General features: G+C 48.0%; 1 protein-coding gene across 1 annotated transcript in view; it reads left to right on the top strand.

Moving 5' to 3' along the window:
* Positions 1-1,860: 1,860 nt before the first annotated feature.
* CPSF1 (cleavage and polyadenylation specific factor 1) overlaps positions 1,861-22,229 on the top strand; it is a gene marked incomplete in the record, with an annotated part of 548,143 nt that continues 527,774 nt past the window's right edge. Inside the window, 6 exon segments of the mRNA XM_053715990.1 lie at positions 1,861-2,004; positions 4,431-4,458; positions 6,818-6,951; positions 14,942-15,022; positions 15,139-15,290; positions 19,227-19,373. Coding sequence (XP_053571965.1) covers positions 1,861-2,004; positions 4,431-4,458; positions 6,818-6,951; positions 14,942-15,022; positions 15,139-15,290; positions 19,227-19,373 — 686 coding nt within the window.

The raw sequence follows: 22,229 nt of genomic DNA, 5'->3' as shown, positions 1-22,229 counted from the left end.
TGTGCCTGTATATACAGGGGGTGTAAGTCTGTGCCTGTGTATAGAGGGGGGGGGTGTAAGTCTGTGCCTGTGTATAGAGGGGGGGTGTAAGCCTGTGCCTGTGTATAGAGGGGGGGGTGTAAGCCTGTGCCTGTGTATAGAGGGGGGGGTGTAAGTCTGTGCCTGTGTATAGAGGGGGGGGGTGTAAGTCTGTGCCTGTGTATAGAGGGGGGGGTGTAAGTCTGTGCCTGTGTATAGAGGGGGGGGGGGGGTGTAAGTCTGTGCCTGTGTATAGAGGGGGGTGTAAGTCTGTGCCTGTGTATAGAGGGGGGGGGGTGTAAGTCTGTGCCTGTGTATAGAGGGGGCTGTAAGTCTGTGCCTGTGTATAGAGGGGGGCTGTAAGTCTGTGCCTGTGTATAGAGGGGGGCTGTAAGTCTGTGCCTGTGTATAGAGGGGGGGGGTGTAAGTCTGTGCCTGTGTATAGAGGGGGGTGTAAGTCTGTGCCTGTGTATAGAGGGGGGTGTAAGTCTGTGCCTGTGTATAGAGGGGGGTGTAAGTCTGTGCCTGTGTATAGAGGGGGGGGGTGTAAGTCTGTGCCTGTGTATACAGGGGGGGGTGTGTAAGTCTGTGCCTGTGTATAGAGGGGGGCTGTAAGTCTGTGCCTGTGTATAGAGGGGGGGGGGTGTAAGTCTGTGCCTGTGTATAGAGGGGGGGGGGTGTAAGTCTGTGTATAGAGGGGGCTGTAAGTCTGTGCCTGTGTATAGAGGGGGGCGGGTGTAAGCCTGTGTATAGAGGGGGGGGTGTAAGCCTGTGTATAGAGGGGGGGGTGTAAGCCTGTGTATAGAGGGGGGGGTGTAAGCCTGTGCCTGTGTATAGGGGGGGGGTGTAAGTCTGTGTATAGAGGGGGGGGTGTAAGCCTGTGTATAGAGGGGGGGGTGTAAGCCTGTGTATAGAGGGGGGGGTGTAAGCCTGTGCCTGTGTATAGAGGGGGGGGTGTAAGCCTGTGCCTGTGTATAGAGGGGGGTGTAAGTCTGTGCCTGTGTATAGAGGGGGAGATGAACAGTCTGTCCGTGTGTGTATATGGGGAGGGGAGATGTACAGACTGTCCGTGTGTGTATATGGGGAGGGGAGATGTACAGACTGTCCGTGTGTGTATATGGGGAGGGGAGATGTACAGACTGTCCGTGTGTGTATATGTGGAGGGGAGATGTACAGACTGTCCGTGTGTGTATATGGGGAGGGGAGATGTACAGACTGTCCGTGTGTGTATATGGGGAGGGGAGATGTACAGACTGTCCGTGTGTGTATATGGGGAGGGGAGATGTACAGACTGTCCGTGTGTGTATATGGGGAGGGGAGATGTACAGACTGTCCGTGTGTGTATATGGGGAGGGGAGATGTACAGACTGTCCGTGTGTGTATATGGGGAGGGGAGATGTACAGACTGTCCGTGTGTGTATATGGGGAGGGGAGATGTACAGACTGTCCGTGTGTGTATATGGGGAGGGGAGATGTACAGACTGTCCGTGTGTGTATATGGGGAGGGGAGATGTACAGACTGTCCGTGTGTGTATATGGGGAGGGGAGATGTACAGACTGTCCGTGTGTGTATATGGGGAGGGGAGATGTACAGACTGTCCGTGTGTGTATATGGGGAGGGAGATGTACAGACTGTCCGTGTGTGTATATGGGGATGGGAGATGTACAGACTGTCCGTGTGTGTATATGGGGAGGGGAGATGTACAGACTGTCCGTGTGTGTATATGGGGAGGGGAGATGTACAGACTGTCCGTGTGTGTATATGGGGAGGGGAGATGTACAGACTGTCCGTGTGTAACACACATACATAAGATACTGAGCACTCTCTTCTCGTCCCGCAGGATGTATGCTGTATACAGACAAGCTCATCCCCCAACCGGGCTGGAATTCTCCATGTTTTGCAACTTTTTCAATAACTCGGAGAAGAACCTGGTTGTTGCTGGAACCTCTCAGATTTACGTGTATCGTCTTAATCATGACAGTGAGGTATGATGCTTTATGGAGAGTACACACTAGTGATTACAGCAGTAACGCACATACAGCACACACTAGTGATTACAGCAGTAACACACATACAGTACACACTAGTGATTACAGCAGTAACACACATACAGTACACACTAGTGATTACAGCAGTAACGCACATACAGTACACACTAGTGATTACAGCAGTAACGCACATACAGCACACACTAGTGATTACAGCAGTAACGCACATACAGTACACACTAGTGATTACAGCAGTAACACACATACAGTACACACTAGTGATTACAGCAGTAACACACATACAGTACACACTAGTGATTGCTGCAGTAACGCACATACAGTACACACTAGTGATTGCTGCAGTAACGCACATACAGTACACACTAGTGATTGCCGCAGTAACGCACATACAGTACACACTAGTGATTGCTGCAGTAACGCACATACAGTACACACTAGTGATTGCCGCAGTAACACACATACAGTACACACTAGTGATTGCCGCAGTAACGCACATACGGCACACACTAGTGATTGCCGCAGTAACGCACATACGGCACACACTAGTGATTGCCGCAGTAACGCACATACGGCACACACTAGTGATTGCCGCAGTAACGCACATACGGCACACACTAGTGATTGCCGCAGTAACGCACATACGGCACACACTAGTGATTGCCGCAGTAACGCACACACTAGTGATTGCCGCAGTAACGCACATACGGCACACACTAGTGATTGCCGCAGTAACGCACACACTAGTGATTGCCGCAGTAACGCACATACGGCACACACTAGTGATTGCCGCAGTAACGCACATACGGCACACACTAGTGATTGCCGCAGTAACGCACATACGGCACACACTAGTGATTGCCGCAGTAACGCACACACTAGTGATTGCCGCAGTAACGCACATACGGCACACACTAGTGATTGCCGCAGTAACGCACACACTAGTGATTGCCGCAGTAACGCACATACGGCACACACTAGTGATTGCCGCAGTAACGCACATACGGCACACACTAGTGATTGCCGCAGTAACGCACATACGGCACACACTAGTGATTGCCGCAGTAACGCACACACTAGTGATTGCCGCAGTAACGCACATACGGCACACACTAGTGATTGCCGCAGTAACGCACATACGGCACACACTAGTGATTGCCGCAGTAACGCACACACTAGTGATTGCCGCAGTAACGCACACACTAGTAATTGCCGCAGTAACGCACACACTAGTGATTGCCGCAGTAACGCACATACGGCACACACTAGTGATTGCCGCAGTAACGCACACACTAGTGATTGCCGCAGTAACGCACACACGGCACACACTAGTGAGTGCCGCAGTAACGCACACACTAGTGAGTGCAGCAGTAACGCACACACGGCACACACTAGTGATTGCCGCAGTAACGCACACACTAGTGATTGCCGCAGTAACGCACATACGGCACACACTAGTGATTGCCGCAGTAACGCACACACTAGTGATTGCCGCAGTAACGCACATACGGCACACACTAGTGATTGCCGCAGTAACGCACACACTAGTGATTGCCGCAGTAACGCACACACGGCACACACTAGTGATTGCCGCAGTAACGCACACACTAGTGATTGCCGCAGTAACGCACATACGGCACACACTAGTGATTGCCGCAGTAACGCACACACTAGTGATTGCCGCAGTAACGCACACACGGCACACACTAGTGATTGCCGCAGTAACGCACACACTAGTGATTGCCGCAGTAACGCACATACGGCACACACTAGTGATTGCCGCAGTAACGCACACACTAGTGATTGCCGCAGTAACGCACATACGGCACACACTAGTGATTGCCGCAGTAACGCACACACTAGTGATTGCCGCAGTAACGCACACACGGCACACACTAGTGATTGCCGCAGTAACGCACACACTAGTGATTGCCGCAGTAACGCACACACTAGTGATTGCCGCAGTAACGCACACACGGCACACACTAGTGAGTGCCGCAGTAACGCACACACTAGTGAGTGCAGCAGTAACGCACATACGGCAGGCACTTTTACGGTGAGTGCAGCAGTAACGCACAGCAGATCAGCACTGCCTCCAGCGTTATGTAACACCCACTGCAGAAGACGTAAAGGTTCACACCCCAGTGGTGCCCATCTTTGCTCTGTACTGTTTAGGGGACAGAAGGTTGCAGGTATCTTTCTGTGTTAGATAATGGTTGTGAGTCAGGATACATAAATTGTCTGCATGTTCTCACTACCAGAGGGTTGGTTTCTGCATAATATTTGTATTAATTGTCTCTTGGCACTGGGACTATGTAAGGCTCGTTACAGCAGAATGGTCTGACCACCCCCACTCCCCAGGGCTTGAACAGCGCATAACACTACTTATGTTTTCTTTTTTACAGAGTTCATCCAAGGGCGAGAAAAGCTCAGGTAAATAATAGCGGCAGATATTACAGCTGTGCCTGGCTTAGCCTTACACCAACAGATGCCCGTCTCTGCCTTATGTCTACTGCTCGCGCTCAGATGCCCGTCTCTGCCTTATGTCTACTGCTTGCGCTCAGATGCCCGTCTCTGCCTTATGTCTACTGCTCGCGCTCAGATGCCCGTCTCTGCCTTATGTCTACTGCTCGCGCTCAGATGCCCGTCTCTGCCTTATGTCTACTGCTCGCGCTCAGATGCCCGTCTCTGCCTTATGTCTACTGCTTGCGCTCAGATGCCCGTCTCTGCCTTATGTCTACTGCTTGCGCTCAGATGCCCGTCTCTGCCTTATGTCTACTGCTTGCGCTCAGATGCCCGTCTCTGCCTTATGTCTACTGCTCGCGCTCAGATTCCTGTCTCTGCCTTATGTCTACTGCTTGCGCTCAGATTCCTGTCTCTGCCTTATGTCTACTGCTTGCGCTCAGATTCCTGTCTCTGCCTTATGTCTACTGCTTGCGCTCAGATGCCCGTCTCTGCCTTATGTCTACTGCTCGCGCTCAGATGCCCGTCTCTGCCTTATGTCTACTGCTTGCGCTCAGATGCCCGTCTCTGCCTTATGTCTACTGCTCGCGCTCAGATGCCCGTCTCTGCCTTATGTCTACTGCTCGCGCTCAGATGCCCGTCTCTGCCTTATGTCTACTGCTCGCGCTCAGATGCCCGTCTCTGCCTTATGTCTACTGCTCGCGCTCAGATGCCCGTCTCTGCCTTATGTCTACTGCTCGCGCTCAGATGCCCGTCTCTGCCTTATGTCTACTGCTCGCGCTCAGATGCCCGTCTCTGCCTTATGTCTACTGCTCGCGCTCAGATGCCCGTCTCTGCCTTATGTCTACTGCTCGCGCTCAGATGCCCGTCTCTGCCTTATGTCTACTGCTCGCGCTCAGATGCCCGTCTCTGCCTTATGTCTACTGCTCGCGCTCAGATGCCCGTCTCTGCCTTATGTCTACTGCTCGCGCTCAGATGCCCGTCTCTGCCTTATGTCTACTGCTCGCGCTCAGATGCCCGTCTCTGCCTTATGTCTACTGCTCGCGCTCAGATGCCCGTCTCTGCCTTATGTCTACTGCTCGCGCTCAAGATGCCCGTCTCTGCCTTATGTCTACTGCTCGCGCTCAAGGTGCCCGTCTCTGCCTTATGTCTACTGCTCGTGCTCAAGGTGCCCCTCTCTGCCCCCTCCTACTGCTCGCGCTCAAGGTGCCCCTCTCTGCCCCCTTTACTGCTCACGCTCTGTCAGGTTTCAGATATGATTTAGCTTTGAACTAAAAATAATCAAATATGCAGATTAGACCTAAATTCCTCGGCTAATAATGGAATATTTGTTGCTGCATGTATCACAATCTCCTATACTGTTTTAGGGGATATGATACTACAGGCAGTTAATCTACCACGGTTTTCAGGATGTATAGTTCTGCTTCTGCTAATACAATCCGTGGAACGTAAGTGATCACAGTATGTAAAGTAATAAGACTGTTTAAACATAAGCTGATCGTAGACTCTACAATGTTACAAGATTAACTGTGCTCATAATTAACATAGTAACGAGGCATAACCTAGAATGTTGCAAAAATAGCACAGAGTAGCGAGAAATTGCTGAACAGCTGATTAATAACGAAAGGAATCAGTTCCGGTAAAAGATTTGCTTCGTATACACAGTTATGCAGACAAGGGTACAGTTCAGTCACTTAGTATGGCCAGGTTATCGCAGTAAGTACTTACTCAGTGTCCAGATGGAAAGCTGATGCGATGGCTCCACACTCTAGCTCAGAATTGTTTGCCCGCGAAGCTCCGGTCAAGAAGGGGGCGGTCTCCAGAGGTTGCGTGTAAGGTAGAGGCAGAGAGACAACCTGTTAGTTGCAGCTAACAGGAGTTGGCAATAGAAAATTAGGAAAGGTTCGAATAGAATCCTAGACTAGGTAGGTTCCTCAATAACAAGCACTGAAGTAACAGGCTGAGGCTGTTATAATAGAAAGAGCCAGCCCACAATTAAAGAAACGGGCTGCTGTGACAAACAGATGGAGGAAGGCATAACATATGACACGCTCAAGTTGCCCCTCTCTGCCCCCTTTACTGCTCACGCTCAAGTTGCCCCTCTCTGCCCCCTTTACTGCTCGCGCTCAAGGTGCCCCTCTCTGCCCCCTTTACTGCTCACGCTCAAGGTGCCCCTCTCTGCCCCCTTTACTGCTCACGCTCAAGGTGCCCCTCTCTGCCCCCTTTACTGCTCACGCTCATACTGAGACAGATGCCTCTCTTCCTCACTAACCTAGTGTCTTGCGGCCCCACCCTCATGCTCTCATGTGTCCTCTTCTCTATTTTACAGAAGGAAAAACTCACAGAGAGAAGCTGGAGTTGATGGCTTCCTTTTCGTTCTTTGGTAATGTCATGTCTATGGCCAGTGTCCAACTTGCAGGGGCCAAAAGAGACGCCCTGTTACTGAGCTTTAAGGAAGCCAAGGTGAGAGGTCCTTATGTAGCCACCATAAACTTGGATTCCCAGATTATAATTCTGAAAGTAATCATCCCCTGATTAGATGCACATTCTCAGCTTAGTAATCACCCCCTGATTAGATGTACAGTCTCAGCTTAGTAATCACCCCCTGATTAGATGTACAGTCTCAGCTTAGTAATCACCCCCTGATTAGATGTACAGTCTCAGCTTAGTAATCACCCCCTGATTAGATGTACAGTCTCAGCTTAGTAATCATCCCCTGATTAGATGTACAGTCTCAGCTTAGTAATCATCCCCTGATTAGATGTACAGTCTCAGCTTAGTAATCACCCCCTGATTAGATGTACAGTCTCAGCTTAGTAATCATCCCCTGATTAGATGTACAGTCTCAGCTTAGTAATCATCCCCTGATTAGATGTACAGTCTCAGCTTAGTAATCATCCCCTGATTAGATGTACAGTCTCAGCTTAGCTTAGTAATCATCCCCTGATTAGATGTACAGTCTCAGCTTAGTAATCATCCCCTGATTAGATGTACAGTCTCAGCTTAGTAATCATCCCCTGATTAGATGTACAGTCTCAGCTTAGTAATCATCCCCTGATTAGATGTACAGTCTCAGCTTAGTAATCACCCCCTGATTAGATGTACAGTCTCAGCTTAGTAATCATCCCCTGATTAGATGTACAGTCTCAGCTTAGTAATCATCCCCTGATTAGATGTACAGTCTCAGCTTAGTAATCATCCCCTGATTAGATGTACAGTCTCAGCTTAGTAATCATCCCCTGATTAGATGTACAGTCTCAGCTTAGTAATCATCCCCTGATTAGATGTACAGTCTCAGCTTAGTAATCACCCCCTGATTAGATGTACAGTCTCAGCTTAGTAATCACCCCCTGATTAGATGTACCGTCTCAGCTTAGTAATCACCCCCTGATTAGATGTACCGTCTCAGCTTAGTAATCATCCCCTGATTAGATGTACCGTCTCAGCTTAGTAATCATCCCCTGATTAGATGTACAGTCTCAGCTTAGTAATCATCCCCTGATTAGATGTACCGTCTCAGCTTAGTAATCATCCCCTGATTAGATGTACAGTCTCAGCTTAGTAATCATCCCCTGATTAGATGTACAGTCTCAGCTTAGTAATCATCCCCTGATTAGATGTACAGTCTCAGCTTAGTAATCATCCCCTGATTAGATGTACAGTCTCAGCTTAGTAATTATCCCCTGATTAGATGTACCGTCTCAGCTTAGTAATCATCCCCTGATTAGATGTACAGTCTCAGCTTAGTAATTATCCCCTGATTAGATGTACAGTCTCAGCTTAGTAATCACCCCCTGATTAGATGTACCGTCTCAGCTTAGTAATTATCCCCCTGATTAGATGTACAGTCTCAGCTTAGTAATCACCCCCTGATTAGATGTACAGTCTCAGCTTAGTAATCATCCCCTGATTAGATGTACCGTCTCAGCTTAGTAATCATCCCCTGATTAGATGTACAGTCTCAGCTTAGTAATTATCCCCTGATTAGATGTACAGTCTCAGCTTAGTAATCACCCCCTGATTAGATGTACCTTCTCAGCTTAGTAATTATCCCCTGATTATATGTACAGTCTCAGCTTAGTAATCACCCCCTGATTAGATGTACAGTCTCAGCTTAGTAATCATCCCCTGATTAGATGTACCGTCTCAGCTTAGTAATCACCCCCTGATTAGATGTACAGTCTCAGCTTAGTAATCACCCCCTGATTAGATGTACAGTCTCAGCTTAGTAATCACCCCCTGATTAGATGTACCGTCTCAGCTTAGTAATCATCCCCTGATTAGATGTACCGTCTCAGCTTAGTAATCATCCCCTGATTAGATGGTACCAGTCTCAGCTTAGTAATCATCCCCTGATTAGATGTACCCTTCTCAGCTTAGTAATCATCCCCTGATTAGATGTACCGTCTCAGCTTAGTAATCAGCCCCTGATTAGATGTACAGTCTCAGCTTAGTAATCGCCCCCTGATTAGATGTACAGTCCCTCAGCTTAGTAATCAGCCCCCTGATTAGATGTACAGTCTCAGCTTAGTAAATCCCCCTGATTAGATGTACAGTCTCAGCTTAGTAATCAGCCCCCTGATTAGATGTACAGTCTCAGCTTAGTAATCATCCCCTGATTAGATGTACAGTCTCAGCTTAGTAATCATCCCCCTGATTAGATGTACAGTCTCAGCTTAGTAATCATCCCCTGATTAGATGTACAGTCTCAGCTTAGTAATCATCCCCTGATTAGATGTACAGTCTCAGCTTAGTAATCATCCCCTGATTAGATGTACAGTCTCAGCTTAGTAATCACCCCCCTGATTAGATGTACAGTCTCAGCTTAGTAATCATCCCCTGATTAGATGTACCGTCTCAGCTTAGTAATCACCCCCTGATTAGATGTACCGTCTCAGCTTAGTAATCACCCCCTGATTAGATGTACCGTCTCAGCTTAGTAATCATCCCCTGATTAGATGTACAGTCTCAGCTTAGTAATCATCCCCTGATTAGATGTACAGTCTCAGCTTAGTAATCATCCCCCTGATTAGATGTACAGTCTCAGCTTAGTAATCATCCCCCTGATTAGATGTACAGTCTCAGCTTAGTAATCACCCCCTGATTAGATGTACAGTCTCAGCTTAGTAATCATCCCCTGATTAGATGTACAGTCTCAGCTTAGTAATCACCCCCTGATTAGATGTACAGTCTCAGCTTAGTAATCATCCCCTGATTAGATGTACAGTCTCAGCTTAGTAATCACCCCCTGATTAGATGTACAGTCTCAGCTTAGTAATCATCCCCTGATTAGATGTACAGTCTCAGCTTAGTAATCACCCCCTGATTAGATGTACAGTCTCAGCTTAGTAATCATCCCCCTGATTAGATGTACAGTCTCAGCTTAGTAATCATCCCCTGATTAGATGTACAGTCTCAGCTTAGTAATCAACCCCCTGATTAGATGTACCGTCTCAGCTTAGTAATCATCCCCTGATTAGATGTACAGTCTCAGCTTAGTAATCATCCCCTGATTAGATGTACAGTCTCAGCTTAGTAATCATCCCCTGATTAGATGTACAGTCTCAGCTTAGTAATCATCCCCTGATTAGATGTACAGTCTCAGCTTAGTAATCATCCCCTGATTAGATGTACAGTCTCAGCTTAGTAATCACCCCCTGATTAGATGTACAGTCTCAGCTTAGTAATCATCCCCTGATTAGATGTACAGTCTCAGCTTAGTAATCATCCCCTGATTAGATGTACAGTCTCAGCTTAGTAATCACCCCCTGATTAGATGTACAGTCTCAGCTTAGTAATCACCCCCTGATTAGATGTACCAGTCTCAGCTTAGTAATCACCCCCTGATTAGATGTACAGTCTCAGCTTAGTAATCATCCCCTGATTAGATGTACAGTCTCAGCTTAGTAATCATCCCCTGATTAGATGTACAGTCTCAGCTTAGTAATCATCCCCTGATTAGATGTACAGTCTCAGCTTAGTAATCATCCCCTGATTAGATGTACAGTCTCAGCTTAGTAATCATCCCCCTGATTAGATGTACCGTCTCAGCTTAGTAATCATCCCCTGATTAGATGTACCGTCTCAGCTTAGTAATCATCCCCTGATTAGATGTACAGTCCTCAGCTTAGTAATCATCCCCTGATTAGATGTACCGTCTCAGCTTAGTAATCATCCCCTGATTAGATGTACCGTCTCAGCTTAGTAATCATCCCCTGATTAGATGTACAGTCTCAGCTTAGTAATCATCCCCTGATTAGATGTACAGTCTCAGCTTAGTAATCATCCCCTGATTAGATGTACAGTCTCAGCTTAGTAATCATCCCCTGATTAGATGTACCTTCTCAGCTTAGTAATCACCCCCTGATTAGATGTACCGTCTCAGCTTAGTAATCACCCCCTGATTAGATGTACAGTCTCAGCTTAGTAATCACCCCCTGATTAGATGTACAGTCTCAGCTTAGTAATCATCCCCTGATTAGATGTACCGTCTCAGCTTAGTAATCACCCCCTGATTAGATGTACAGTCTCAGCTTAGTAATCACCCCCTGATTAGATGTACAGTCTCAGCTTAGTAATCACCCCCTGATTAGATGTACAGTCTCAGCTTAGTAATCATCCCCTGATTAGATGTACCGTCTCAGCTTAGTAATCACCCCCTGATTAGATGTACAGTCTCAGCTTAGTAATCACCCCCTGATTAGATGTACAGTCTCAGCTTAGTAATCATCCCCTGATTAGATGTACAGTCTCAGCTTAGTAATCATCCCCTGATTAGATGTACAGTCTCAGCTTAGTAATCACCCCCTGATTAGATGTACAGTCTCAGCTTAGTAATCATCCCCCTGATTAGATGTACAGTCTCAGCTTAGTAATCATCCCCCTGATTAGATGTACAGTCTCAGCTTAGTAATCATCCCCTGATTAGATGTACCTTCTCAGCTTAGTAATCATCCCCCTGATTAGATGTACAGTCTCAGCTTAGTAATCATCCCCTGATTAGATGTACAGTCTCAGCTTAGTAATCACCCCCTGATTAGATGTACAGTCTCAGCTTAGTAATCATCCCCTGATTAGATGTACAGTCTCAGCTTAGTAATCACCCCCTGATTAGATGTACCGTCTCAGCTTAGTAATCATCCCCTGATTAGATGTACAGTCTCAGCTTAGTAATCATCCCCTGATTAGATGTACAGTCTCAGCTTAGTAATCATCCCCTGATTAGATGTACAGTCTCAGCTTAGCTTAGTAATCATCCCCTGATTAGATGCACATTCTCAGCTTAGTAATCATCCCCTGATTAGATGTACAGTCTCAGCTTAGTAATCATCCCCTGATTAGATGTACAGTCTCAGCTTAGCTTAGTAATCATCCCCTGATTAGATGTACAGTCTCAGCTTAGTAATCATCCCCTGATTAGATGTACAGTCTCAGCTTAGTAATCATCCCCTGATTAGATGTACAGTCTCAGCTTAGTAATCATCCCCTGATTAGATGTACCGTCTCAGCTTAGTAATCATCCCCTGATTAGATGTACCGTCTCAGCTTAGTAATCACCCCCTGATTAGATGTACAGTCTCAGCTTAGTAATCATCCCCTGATTAGATGTACCGTCTCAGCTTAGTAATCATCCCCTGATTAGATGTACAGTCTCAGCTTAGTAATCATCCCCTGATTAGATGTACAGTCTCAGCTTAGTAATCATCCCCTGATTAGATGTACAGTCTCAGCTTAGTAATCATCCCCTGATTAGATGTACAGTCTCAGCTTAGTAATCATCCCCTGATTAGATGTACAGTCTCAGCTTAGTAATCATCCCCTGATTAGATGTACAGTCTCAGCTTAGTAATCACCCCCTGATTAGATGTACAGTCTCAGCTTAGTAATCACCCCCTGATTAGATGTACAGTCTCAGCTTAGTAATCATCCCCTGATTAGATGTACAGTCTCAGCTTAGTAATCATCCCCTGATTAGATGTACAGTCTCAGCTTAGTAATCATCCCCTGATTAGATGTACAGTCTCAGCTTAGTAATCATCCCCTGATTAGATGTACAGTCTCAGCTTAGTAATCATCCCCTGATTAGATGTACAGTCTCAGCTTAGTAATCATCCCCTGATTAGATGTACAGTCTCAGCTTAGTAATCATCCCCTGATTAGATGTACAGTCTCAGCTTAGTAATCACCCCCCTGATTAGATGTACCGTCTCAGCTTAGTAATCATCCCCTGATTAGATGTACAGTCTCAGCTTAGTAATCACCCCCTGATTAGATGTACAGTCTCAGCTTAGTAATCATCCCCTGATTAGATGTACAGTCTCAGCTTAGTAATCATCCCCTGATTAGATGTACAGTCTCAGCTTAGTAATCATCCCCTGATTAGATGTACAGTCTCAGCTTAGTAATCATCCCCTGATTAGATGTACAGTCTCAGCTTAGTAATCATCCCCTGATTAGATGTACAGTCTCAGCTTAGTAATCATCCCCTGATTAGATGTACAGTCTCAGCTTAGTAATCATCCCCTGATTAGATGTACAGTCTCAGCTTAGTAATCACCCCCTGATTAGATGTACAGTCTCAGCTTAGTAATCATCCCCTGATTAGATGTACCTTCTCAGCTTAGTAATCACCCCCTGATTAGATGTACAGTCTCAGCTTAGTAATCAACCCCCTGATTAGATGTACAGTCTCAGCTTAGTAATCATCCCCTGATTAGATGTACAGTCTCAGCTTAGTAATCATCCCCTGATTAGATGTACAGTCTCAGCTTAGTAATCATCCCCTGATTAGATGTACAGTCTCAGCTTAGTAATCATCCCCTGATTAGATGTACAGTCTCAGCTTAGTAATCACCCCCTGATTAGATGTACAGTCTCAGCTTAGTAATCATCCCCTGATTAGATGTACAGTCTCAGCTTAGTAATCATCCCCTGATTAGATGTACCGTCTCAGCTTAGTAATCATCCCCTGATTAGATGTACAGTCTCAGCTTAGTAATCATCCCCTGATTAGATGTACCGTCTCAGCTTAGTAATCATCCCCTGATTAGATGTACAGTCTCAGCTTAGTAATCATCCCCTGATTAGATGTACAGTCTCAGCTTAGTAATCATCCCCTGATTAGATGTACAGTCTCAGCTTAGTAATCATCCCCTGATTAGATGTACAGTCTCAGCTTAGTAATCATCCCCTGATTAGATGTACAGTCTCAGCTTAGTAATCATCCCCTGATTAGATGTACCGTCTCAGCTTAGTAATCATCCCCTGATTAGATGTACAGTCTCAGCTTAGTAATCATCCCCTGATTAGATGTACCGTCTCAGCTTAGTAATCATCCCCTGATTAGATGTACAGTCTCAGCTTAGTAATCATCCCCTGATTAGATGTACCGTCTCAGCTTAGTAATCACCCCCTGATTAGATGTACCGTCTCAGCTTAGTAATCATCCCCTGATTAGATGTACAGTCTCAGCTTAGTAATCATCCCCTGATTAGATGTACAGTCTCAGCTTAGTAATCACCCCCTGATTAGATGTACCGTCTCAGCTTAGTAATCACCCCCTGATTAGATGTACCGTCTCAGCTTAGTAATCATCCCCTGATTAGATGTACAGTCTCAGCTTAGTAATCACCCCCTGAGTAGATGTACAGTCTCAGCTTAGTAATCACCCCCTGATTAGATGTACCGTCTCAGCTTAGTAATCATCCCCTGATTAGATGTACAGTCTCAGCTTAGTAATCATCCCCTGATTAGATGTACCGTCTCAGCTTAGTAATCATCCCCTGATTAGATGTACAGTCTCAGCTTAGTAATCATCCCCTGATTAGATGTACAGTCTCAGCTTAGTAATCATCCCCTGATTAGATGTACCTTCTCAGCTTAGTAATCATCCCCTGATTAGATGTACCTTCTCAGCTTAGTAATCATCCCCTGATTAGATGTACCTTCTCAGCTTAGTAATCATCCCCTGATTAGATGTACCTTCTCAGCTTAGTAATCATCCCCTGATTAGATGTACCTTCTCAGCTTAGTAATCATCCCCTGATTAGATGTACCTTCTCAGCTTAGTAATCATCCCCTGATTAGATGTACAGTCTCAGCTTAGTAATCATCCCCTGATTAGATGTACAGTCTCAGCTTAGTAATCATCCCCTGATTAGATGTACAGTCTCAGCTTAGTAATCATCCCCTGATTAGATGTACAGTCTCAGCTTAGATGAGCTGTAAAAAGGGGCCTCTCTGGGGGAATATCTGGGGGGGAATACAAAGCTGTTAATGGGAGGTGGTCTTCGCAGCTCACTGAAGAATGTAAGGGGAAGTTGAATGTTAGACAGAGGGCCTAATGCTAATGAGAGAGTAGTGCTCCCGGAGTCTTATTCTAATTAAATGGGACAAGCTAATAGTGCGTTTTTATGCTTCTGCTCTCTCACGTTAAACCCTCTTCTCCTCTCAGCTGTCGGTGGTTGAGTACGACCCTGGGACACACGATCTGAAGACGTTATCGCTGCATTACTTTGAGGAGCCAGAACTGAGGGTTTGTACTCGCTGTCCTTTTCCCCTGTGGTCACTAAGGCCTCATCTCCCCCACACTTCCTTGTGCTGCCTCTCCCACATCTGATCATTTCCCATCTCTTCTTCCCCTATTCTCAGGATGGCTTTGTGCAGAATATTCATATTCCAATGGTGCGGGTGGATCCCAGTGGGCGCTGTGCAGTAATGCTTATATACGGCACACAACTGGTGGTCCTGCCTTTCCGGAGGGACACGTTGGCAGAGGAGCATGATGGGGTAGTGAGTGAGGGGTAGGTATATCTGTGTGCCCAGGGTACCTTTAGGATTGGCCATTTTATTCAGGACCCTCAATTTCTTCCCTCCTTGGCCCCTAACTAATTAATTTGTCTATCTCATGTACGTTTGTATCAGACCTGCAGGGGAAGCACTCTCCTGTGTGTGTACGAGCTCTCTCCTGTGTGTGTACGAGCTCTCTCTCCTGTGTCTCTGCAGGCAGCATGTGACAATAAGTGTGTGTGTGTGTACGAGCTCTCCTGTGTCTCTGCAGGCAGCATGTGACAATAAGTGTGTGTGTACGAGCTCTCTCCTGTTTCTCTGCAGGCAGCATGTGACAATAAGTGTGTGTGTACGAGCTCTCTCCTGTGTCTCTGCAGGCAGCATGTGACAATAAGTGTGTGTGTGTACGAGCTCTCTCCTGTGTCTCTGCAGGCAGCATGTGACAATAAGTGTGTGTACGAGCTCTCTCCTGTGTCTCTGCAGGCAGCATGTGACAATAAGTGTGTGTGTGTACGAGCTCTCTTCTGTGTCTCTGCAGGCAGCATGTGACAATAAGTGTGTGTGTGTGTGTGTGTACGAGCTCTCTCCTGTGTCTCTGCAGGCAGCATGTGACAATAAGTGTGTGTGTGTACGAGCTCTCTCCTGTGTCTCTGCAGGCAGCATGTGACAATAAGTGTGTGTACGAGCTCTCTCCTGTTTCTCTGCAGGCAGCATGTGACAATAAGTGTGTGTACGAGCTCTCTCCTGTGTCTCTGCAGGCAGCATGTGACAATAAGTGTGTGTGTGTACGAGCTCTCTCCTGTGTCTCTGCAGGCAGCATGTGACAATAAGTGTGTGTACGAGCTCTCTCCTGTGTCTCTGCAGGCAGCATGTGACAATAAGTGTGTGTACGAGCTCTCTCCTGTGTCTCTGCAGGCAGCATGTGACAATAAGTGTGTGTACGAGCTCTCTCCTGTGTCTCCGCAGGCAGCATGTGACAATAAGTGTGTGTACGAGCTCTCTCCTGTGTCTCTGCAGGCAGCATGTGACAATAAGTGTGTGTACGAGCTCTCTCCTGTGTCTCTGCAGGCAGCATGTGACAATAAGTGTGTGTGTGTGTACGAGCTCTCTCCTGTGTCTCTGCAGGCAGCATGTGACAATAAGTGTGTGTGTGTACGAGCTCTCTCCTGTGTATCTGCAGGCAGCATGTGACAATAAGTGTGTGTGTGTACGAGCTCTCTCCCGTGTCTCTGCAGGCAGCATGTGACAATAAGTGTGTGTGTGTACGAGCTCTCTCCTGTGTCTCTGCAGGCAGCATGTGACAATAAGTGTGTGTGTGTGTACGAGCTCTCTCCTGTGTCTCTGCAGGCAGCATGTGACAATAAGTGTGTGTACAAGCTCTCTCCTGTGTCTCTGCAGGCAGCATGTGACAATAAGTGTGTGTACGAGCTCTCTCCTGTGTCTCTGCAGGCAGCATGTGACAATAAGTGTGTGTACGAGCTCTCTCCTGTGTCTCTGCAGGCAGCATGTGACAATAAGTGTGTGTGTACGAGCTCTCTCCTGTGTCTCTGCAGGCAGCATGTGACAATAAGTGTGTGTACGAGCTCTCTCCTGTGTCTCTGCAGGCAGCATGTGACAATAAGTGTGTGTACGAGCTCTCTCCTGTGTCTCTGCAGGCAGCATGTGACAATAAGTGTGTGTGTGTACAAGCTCTCTCCTGTGTCTCTGCAGGCAGCATGTGACAATAAGTGTGTGTGTACGAGCTCTCTTCTGTGTCTCTGCAGGCAGCATGTGACAATAAGTGTGTGTGTGTGTACAAGCTCTCTCCTGTGTCTCTGCAGGCAGCATGTGACAATAAGTGTGTACGAGCTCTCTCCTGTTTCTCTGCAGGCAGCATGTGACAATAAGTGTGTGTACGAGCTCTCTCCTGTGTCTCTGCAGGCAGCATGTGACAATAAGTGTGTGTACGAGCTCTCTCCTGTGTCTCTGCAGGCAGCATGCGACAATAAGTGTGTGTGTACGAGCTCTCTCCTATGTCTCTGCAGGCAGCATGTGACAATAAGTGTGTGTACGAGCTCTCTCCTGTGTCTCTGCAGGCAGCATGCGACAATAAGTGTGTGTGTGTGTACGAGCTCTCTCCCGTGTCTCTGCAGGCAGCATGTGACAATAAGTGTGTGTGTGTACGAGCTCTCTCCTGTGTCTCTGCAGGCAGCATGTGACAATAAGTGTGTGTGTGTGTGTACGAGCTCTCTCCTGTGTCTCTGCAGGCAGCATGTGACAATAAGTGTGTGTACGAGCTCTCTCCTGTGTCTCTGCAGGCAGCATGTGACAATAAGTGTGTGTACGAGCTCTCTCCTGTGTCTCTGCAGGCAGCATGTGACAATAAGTGTGTGTGTGTACGAGCTCTCTCCTGTGTATCTGCAGGCAGCATGTGACAATAATTGTGTGTGTGTGTGTACGAGCTCTCTCCCGTGTCTCTGCAGGCAGCATGTGACAATAAGTGTGTGTGTGTGTACGAGCTCTCTCCTGTGTCTCTGCAGGCAGCATGTGACAATAAGTGTGTGTGTACGAGCTCTCTCCTGTGTCTCCGCAGGCAGCATGTGACAATAAGTGTGTGTGTGTGTACGAGCTCTCTCCTGTGTCTCTGCAGGCAGCATGTGACAATAAGTGTGTGTACGAGCTCTCTCCTGTGTCTCTGCAGGCAGCATGTGACAATAAGTGTGTGTACGAGCTCTCTCCTGTGTCTCTGCAGGCAGCATGTGACAATAAGTGTGTGTACGAGCTCTCTCCTGTGTCTCTGCAGGCAGCATGTGACAATAAGTGTGTGTACGAGCTCTGTCCTGTGTCTCCGCAGGCAGCATGTGACAATAAGTGTGTGTACGAGCTCTCTCCTGTGTCTCCGCAGGCAGCATGTGACAATAAGTGTGTGTACGAGCTCTCTCCTGTGTCTCCGCAGGCAGCATGTGACAATAAGTGTGTGTACGAGCTCTCTCCTGTGTCTCCGCAGGCAGCATGTGACAATAAGTGTGTGTGTGTACGAGCTCTCTCCTGTGTCTCTGCAGGCAGCATGTGACAATAAGTGTGTGTGTACGAGCTCTCTCCTGTGTCTCCGCAGGCAGCATGTGACAATAAGTGTGTGTGTGTGTACGAGCTCTCTCCTGTGTCTCTGCAGGCAGCATGTGACAATAAGTGTGTGTACGAGCTCTCTCCTGTGTCTCCGCAGGCAGCATGTGACAATAAGTGTGTGTACGAGCTCTCTCCTGTGTCTCCGCAGGCAGCATGTGACAATAAGTGTGTGTGTGTACGAGCTCTCTCCTGTGTCTCTGCAGGCAGCATGTGACAATAAGTGTGTGTGTACGAGCTCTCTCCTGTGTCTCCGCAGGCAGCATGTGACAATAAGTGTGTGTGTGTGTACGAGCTCTCTCCTGTGTCTCTGCAGGCAGCATGTGACAATAAGTGTGTGTACGAGCTCTCTCCTGTGTCTCCGCAGGCAGCATGTGACAATAAGTGTGTGTACGAGCTCTCTCCTGTGTCTCCGCAGGCAGCATGTGACAATAAGTGTGTGTGTGTACGAGCTCTCTCCTGTGTCTCTGCAGGCAGCATGTGACAATAAGTGTGTGTACGAGCTCTCTCCTGTGTCTCCGCAGGCAGCATGTGACAATAAGTGTGTGTGTACGAGCTCTCTCCTGTGTCTCCGCAGGCAGCATGTGACAATAAGTGTGTGTGTGTGTGTACGAGCTCTCTCCTGTGTCTCTGCAGGCAGCATGTGACAATAAGTGTGTGTATGAGCTCTCTCCTGTGTCTCTGCAGGCAGCATGTGACAATAAGTGTGTGTGTGTGTGTACGAGCTCTCTCCTGTGTCTCTGCAGGCAGCATGTGACAATAAGTGTGTGTATGAGCTCTCTCCTGTGTCTCTGCAGGCAGCATGTGACAATAAGTGTGTGTACGAGCTCTCTCCTGTGTCTCCGCAGGCAGAAGTCCAGCTTCCTCCCCAGTTATATCATTGATGTGCGCGAGCTGGATGAGAAGCTGCTGAATATAATAGACATGCAGTTCCTGCACGGATACTACGAACCTACACTGCTCATCCTGTTTGAGCCCAACCAGACCTGGCCGGGGTAAGTCGCAGTGCACCGTCCCTTTCATCCTGGCCACCACGTGACAGCCCCCCCCCCCAGTGTGTACCAAGTGACAGCCCCCCCCAGTGTGTACCAAGTGACAGCCCCCCCCAGTGTGTACCAAGTGACAGCCCCCCCCAGTGTGTACCAAGTGACAGCCCCCCCAGTGTGTACCAAGTGACAGCCCCCCCAGTGTGTACCAAGTGACAGCCCCCCCAGTGTGTACCAAGTGACAGCCCCCCCCAGTGTGTACCAAGTGACAGCCCCCCCCAGTGTGTACCAAGTGACAGCCCCCCCCCCGTGTACCAAGTGACAGCCCCCCCCCCGTGTGTACCAAGTGACAGCCCCCCCCAGTGTGTACCAAGTGACAGCCCCCCCCCGTGTGTACCAAGTGACAGCCCCCCCCGTGTGTACCAAGTGACAGCCCCCCCCCCCGTGTGTACCAAGTGACAGCCCCCCCCCCCCGTGTGTACCAAGTGACAGCCCCCCCCCCAGTGTGTACCAAGTGACACCCCCCCCCCGTGTGTACCAAGTGACAGCCCCCCCCCCCGTGTGTACCAAGTGACAGCCCCCCCCGTGTGTACCAAGTGACAGCCCCCCCCCCCGTGTGTACCAAGTGACAGCCCCCCCCAGTGTGTACCAAGTGACAGCCCCCCCCAGTGTGTACCAAGTGACAGCCCCCCCGTGTGTACCAAGTGACAGCCCCCCCCGTGTGTACCAAGTGACAGCCCCCCCCAGTGTGTACCAAGTGACAGCCCCCCCCGTGTGTACCAAGTGACAGCCCCCCCCAGTGTGTACCAAGTGACAGCCCCCCCGTGTGTACCAAGTGACAGCCCCCCCCAGTGTGTACCAAGTGACAGCCCCCCCCCGTGTGTACCAAGTGACAGCCCCCCCCGTGTGTACCAAGTGACAGCCCCCCCCCCCCGTGTGTACCAAGTGACAGCCCCCCCCAGTGTGTACCAAGTGACAGCCCCCCCCAGTGTGTACCAAGTGACAGCCCCCCCCCCGTGTGTACCAAGTGACAGCCCCCCCCCCGTGTGTACCAAGTGACAGCCCCCCCCCCGTGTGTACCAAGTGACAGCCCCCCCCCCCCGTGTGTACCAAGTGACAGCCCCCCCCCCCGTGTGTGCCAAGTGACAGCCCCCCCCCCGTGTGTACCAAGTGACAGCCCCCCCCCCCGTGTGTACCAAGTGACAGCCCCCCCCCCCGTGTGTACCAAGTGACAGCCCCCCCGTGTGTACCAAATGACAGTCCGCCCTGTTAGCCCTGGCTTCTATTTGTCACTTGTCAGCTCACTCTTTATTAAAGTGATTGTAAAGTTTAATGAATAAGGGCCGATATCTAAAAAACAAAATTATGCTTACCTGATAAATTTTATTTCTTTCTTGACACGATGAGTCCACGGATCATCTAATTACTATTGGGAATATCACTCCTGCCCAGCAGGAGGTGGCAAAGAGCACCACAGCAAAGCTGTTAAATATCACCTCCCTTCCCTCTAACCCCAGTCATTCAACCGAAGCAAAAGAGAGAAAGGAAGCAACAAGGGGCAGAGGTGTCTGAGGTTTATAATGTGACAAAATCCTGTGTTAGAAAAACAGGGCGGGCCGTAGACTCATCGTGTCAAGAAATAAATAAATTTATCAGGTAAGCATAAATTTTGTTTTCTTTCTAATGACACGATGAGTCCACGGATCATCAGTAATAACTATTGGGAATCAATACCCAAGCTAGAGTACACAGATGATACGGGAGGGACAAGACAGGGAACCTAAACGGAAGGCACCACTGCTTGAAGAACCTTTCTCCCAAAAACGGCCTCAGCTGAGGCAAAAGTATCAAATTTTTAGAATTTTGAAAAAGTGTGAAGAGAGGACCAAGTTGCAGCCTTGCAAATCTGTTCCACAGAAGCTTCATTTTTGAACGCCCATGAGGAAGCAACAGCCCTCGTGGAATGAGCCGTAATTCTCTCTGGAGGCTGCTGTCCAGCAGTTTCATAGGCAAAGCGAATTATACTCTTCACCCACAAAGAAAGAGAAGTAGCTATAGCTTTCTGTCCCTTACGTTTCCCATACCACAAACAAAGCAGAAGACTGACGAAAATCCTTAGTCGCCTGTAAATAGAATTTTAATGCACGCACCACGTCTAGATTGTGCAGAAGCCGTTCCTTCTGAGAAGTAGGATTAGGACACAGGGAAGGAACAACAATCTCCTGATTAATATTCCGTTCAGAAACTACTTTAGGGAGAAACCCCTAACTTTGTACGTAAAATGACCTTATCCGAATGAAAAATAAGGTAAGGAGACTCATACTGTAATGCCGAGAGCTCTGACACTCTACGAGCAGATGAAATAGCAACAAGAAACAAAACTTTCCAAGATGATAACTTAATATCTAAGGAATGCATAGGCTCAAACGGAGCCCCATGAAGAACCTTAAGAACTAAATTAAGACTCCAGGGAGGAATAACTGGTTTGAACACAGGCCTGGTCCTGACAAAAGGATTGCATGTCTGGGACGTAACAAAATAGACAAGGCAGATATTTGACCCTTTAGGAAACTTGCCGATAAACCCTTCTCCAAATCTTCTTGGAGAAATGACAGAATTCTAGGAATCCTAACTATTCCAAGAGTAGCCCTTGGATTCACACCAATATAGATATTTATTCCATATCTTATTGTAAATCTTTCTAGTCACAGGTTTACGAGCCTGAATCAAGGTCTCTATGACCGATTCCGAAAATCCACGCTTGGATAAAATTTAAGCGTTCAATCTCCAAGCAGTCAGTTTCAAAGAAACTAGATTTGGATGAAGGAAGGGCCCTTGAAGTAGAAGGTCCTTCCTCAACGGAAG

Source organism: Bombina bombina, chromosome 5 (assembly GCF_027579735.1).
Source record: "Bombina bombina isolate aBomBom1 chromosome 5, aBomBom1.pri, whole genome shotgun sequence".
Taxonomy (NCBI): Eukaryota; Metazoa; Chordata; class Amphibia; order Anura; family Bombinatoridae; genus Bombina; species Bombina bombina.
Note: the sequence above shows the minus strand (reverse complement) of the source record. Positions and strands in the feature narration are given on the sequence as shown.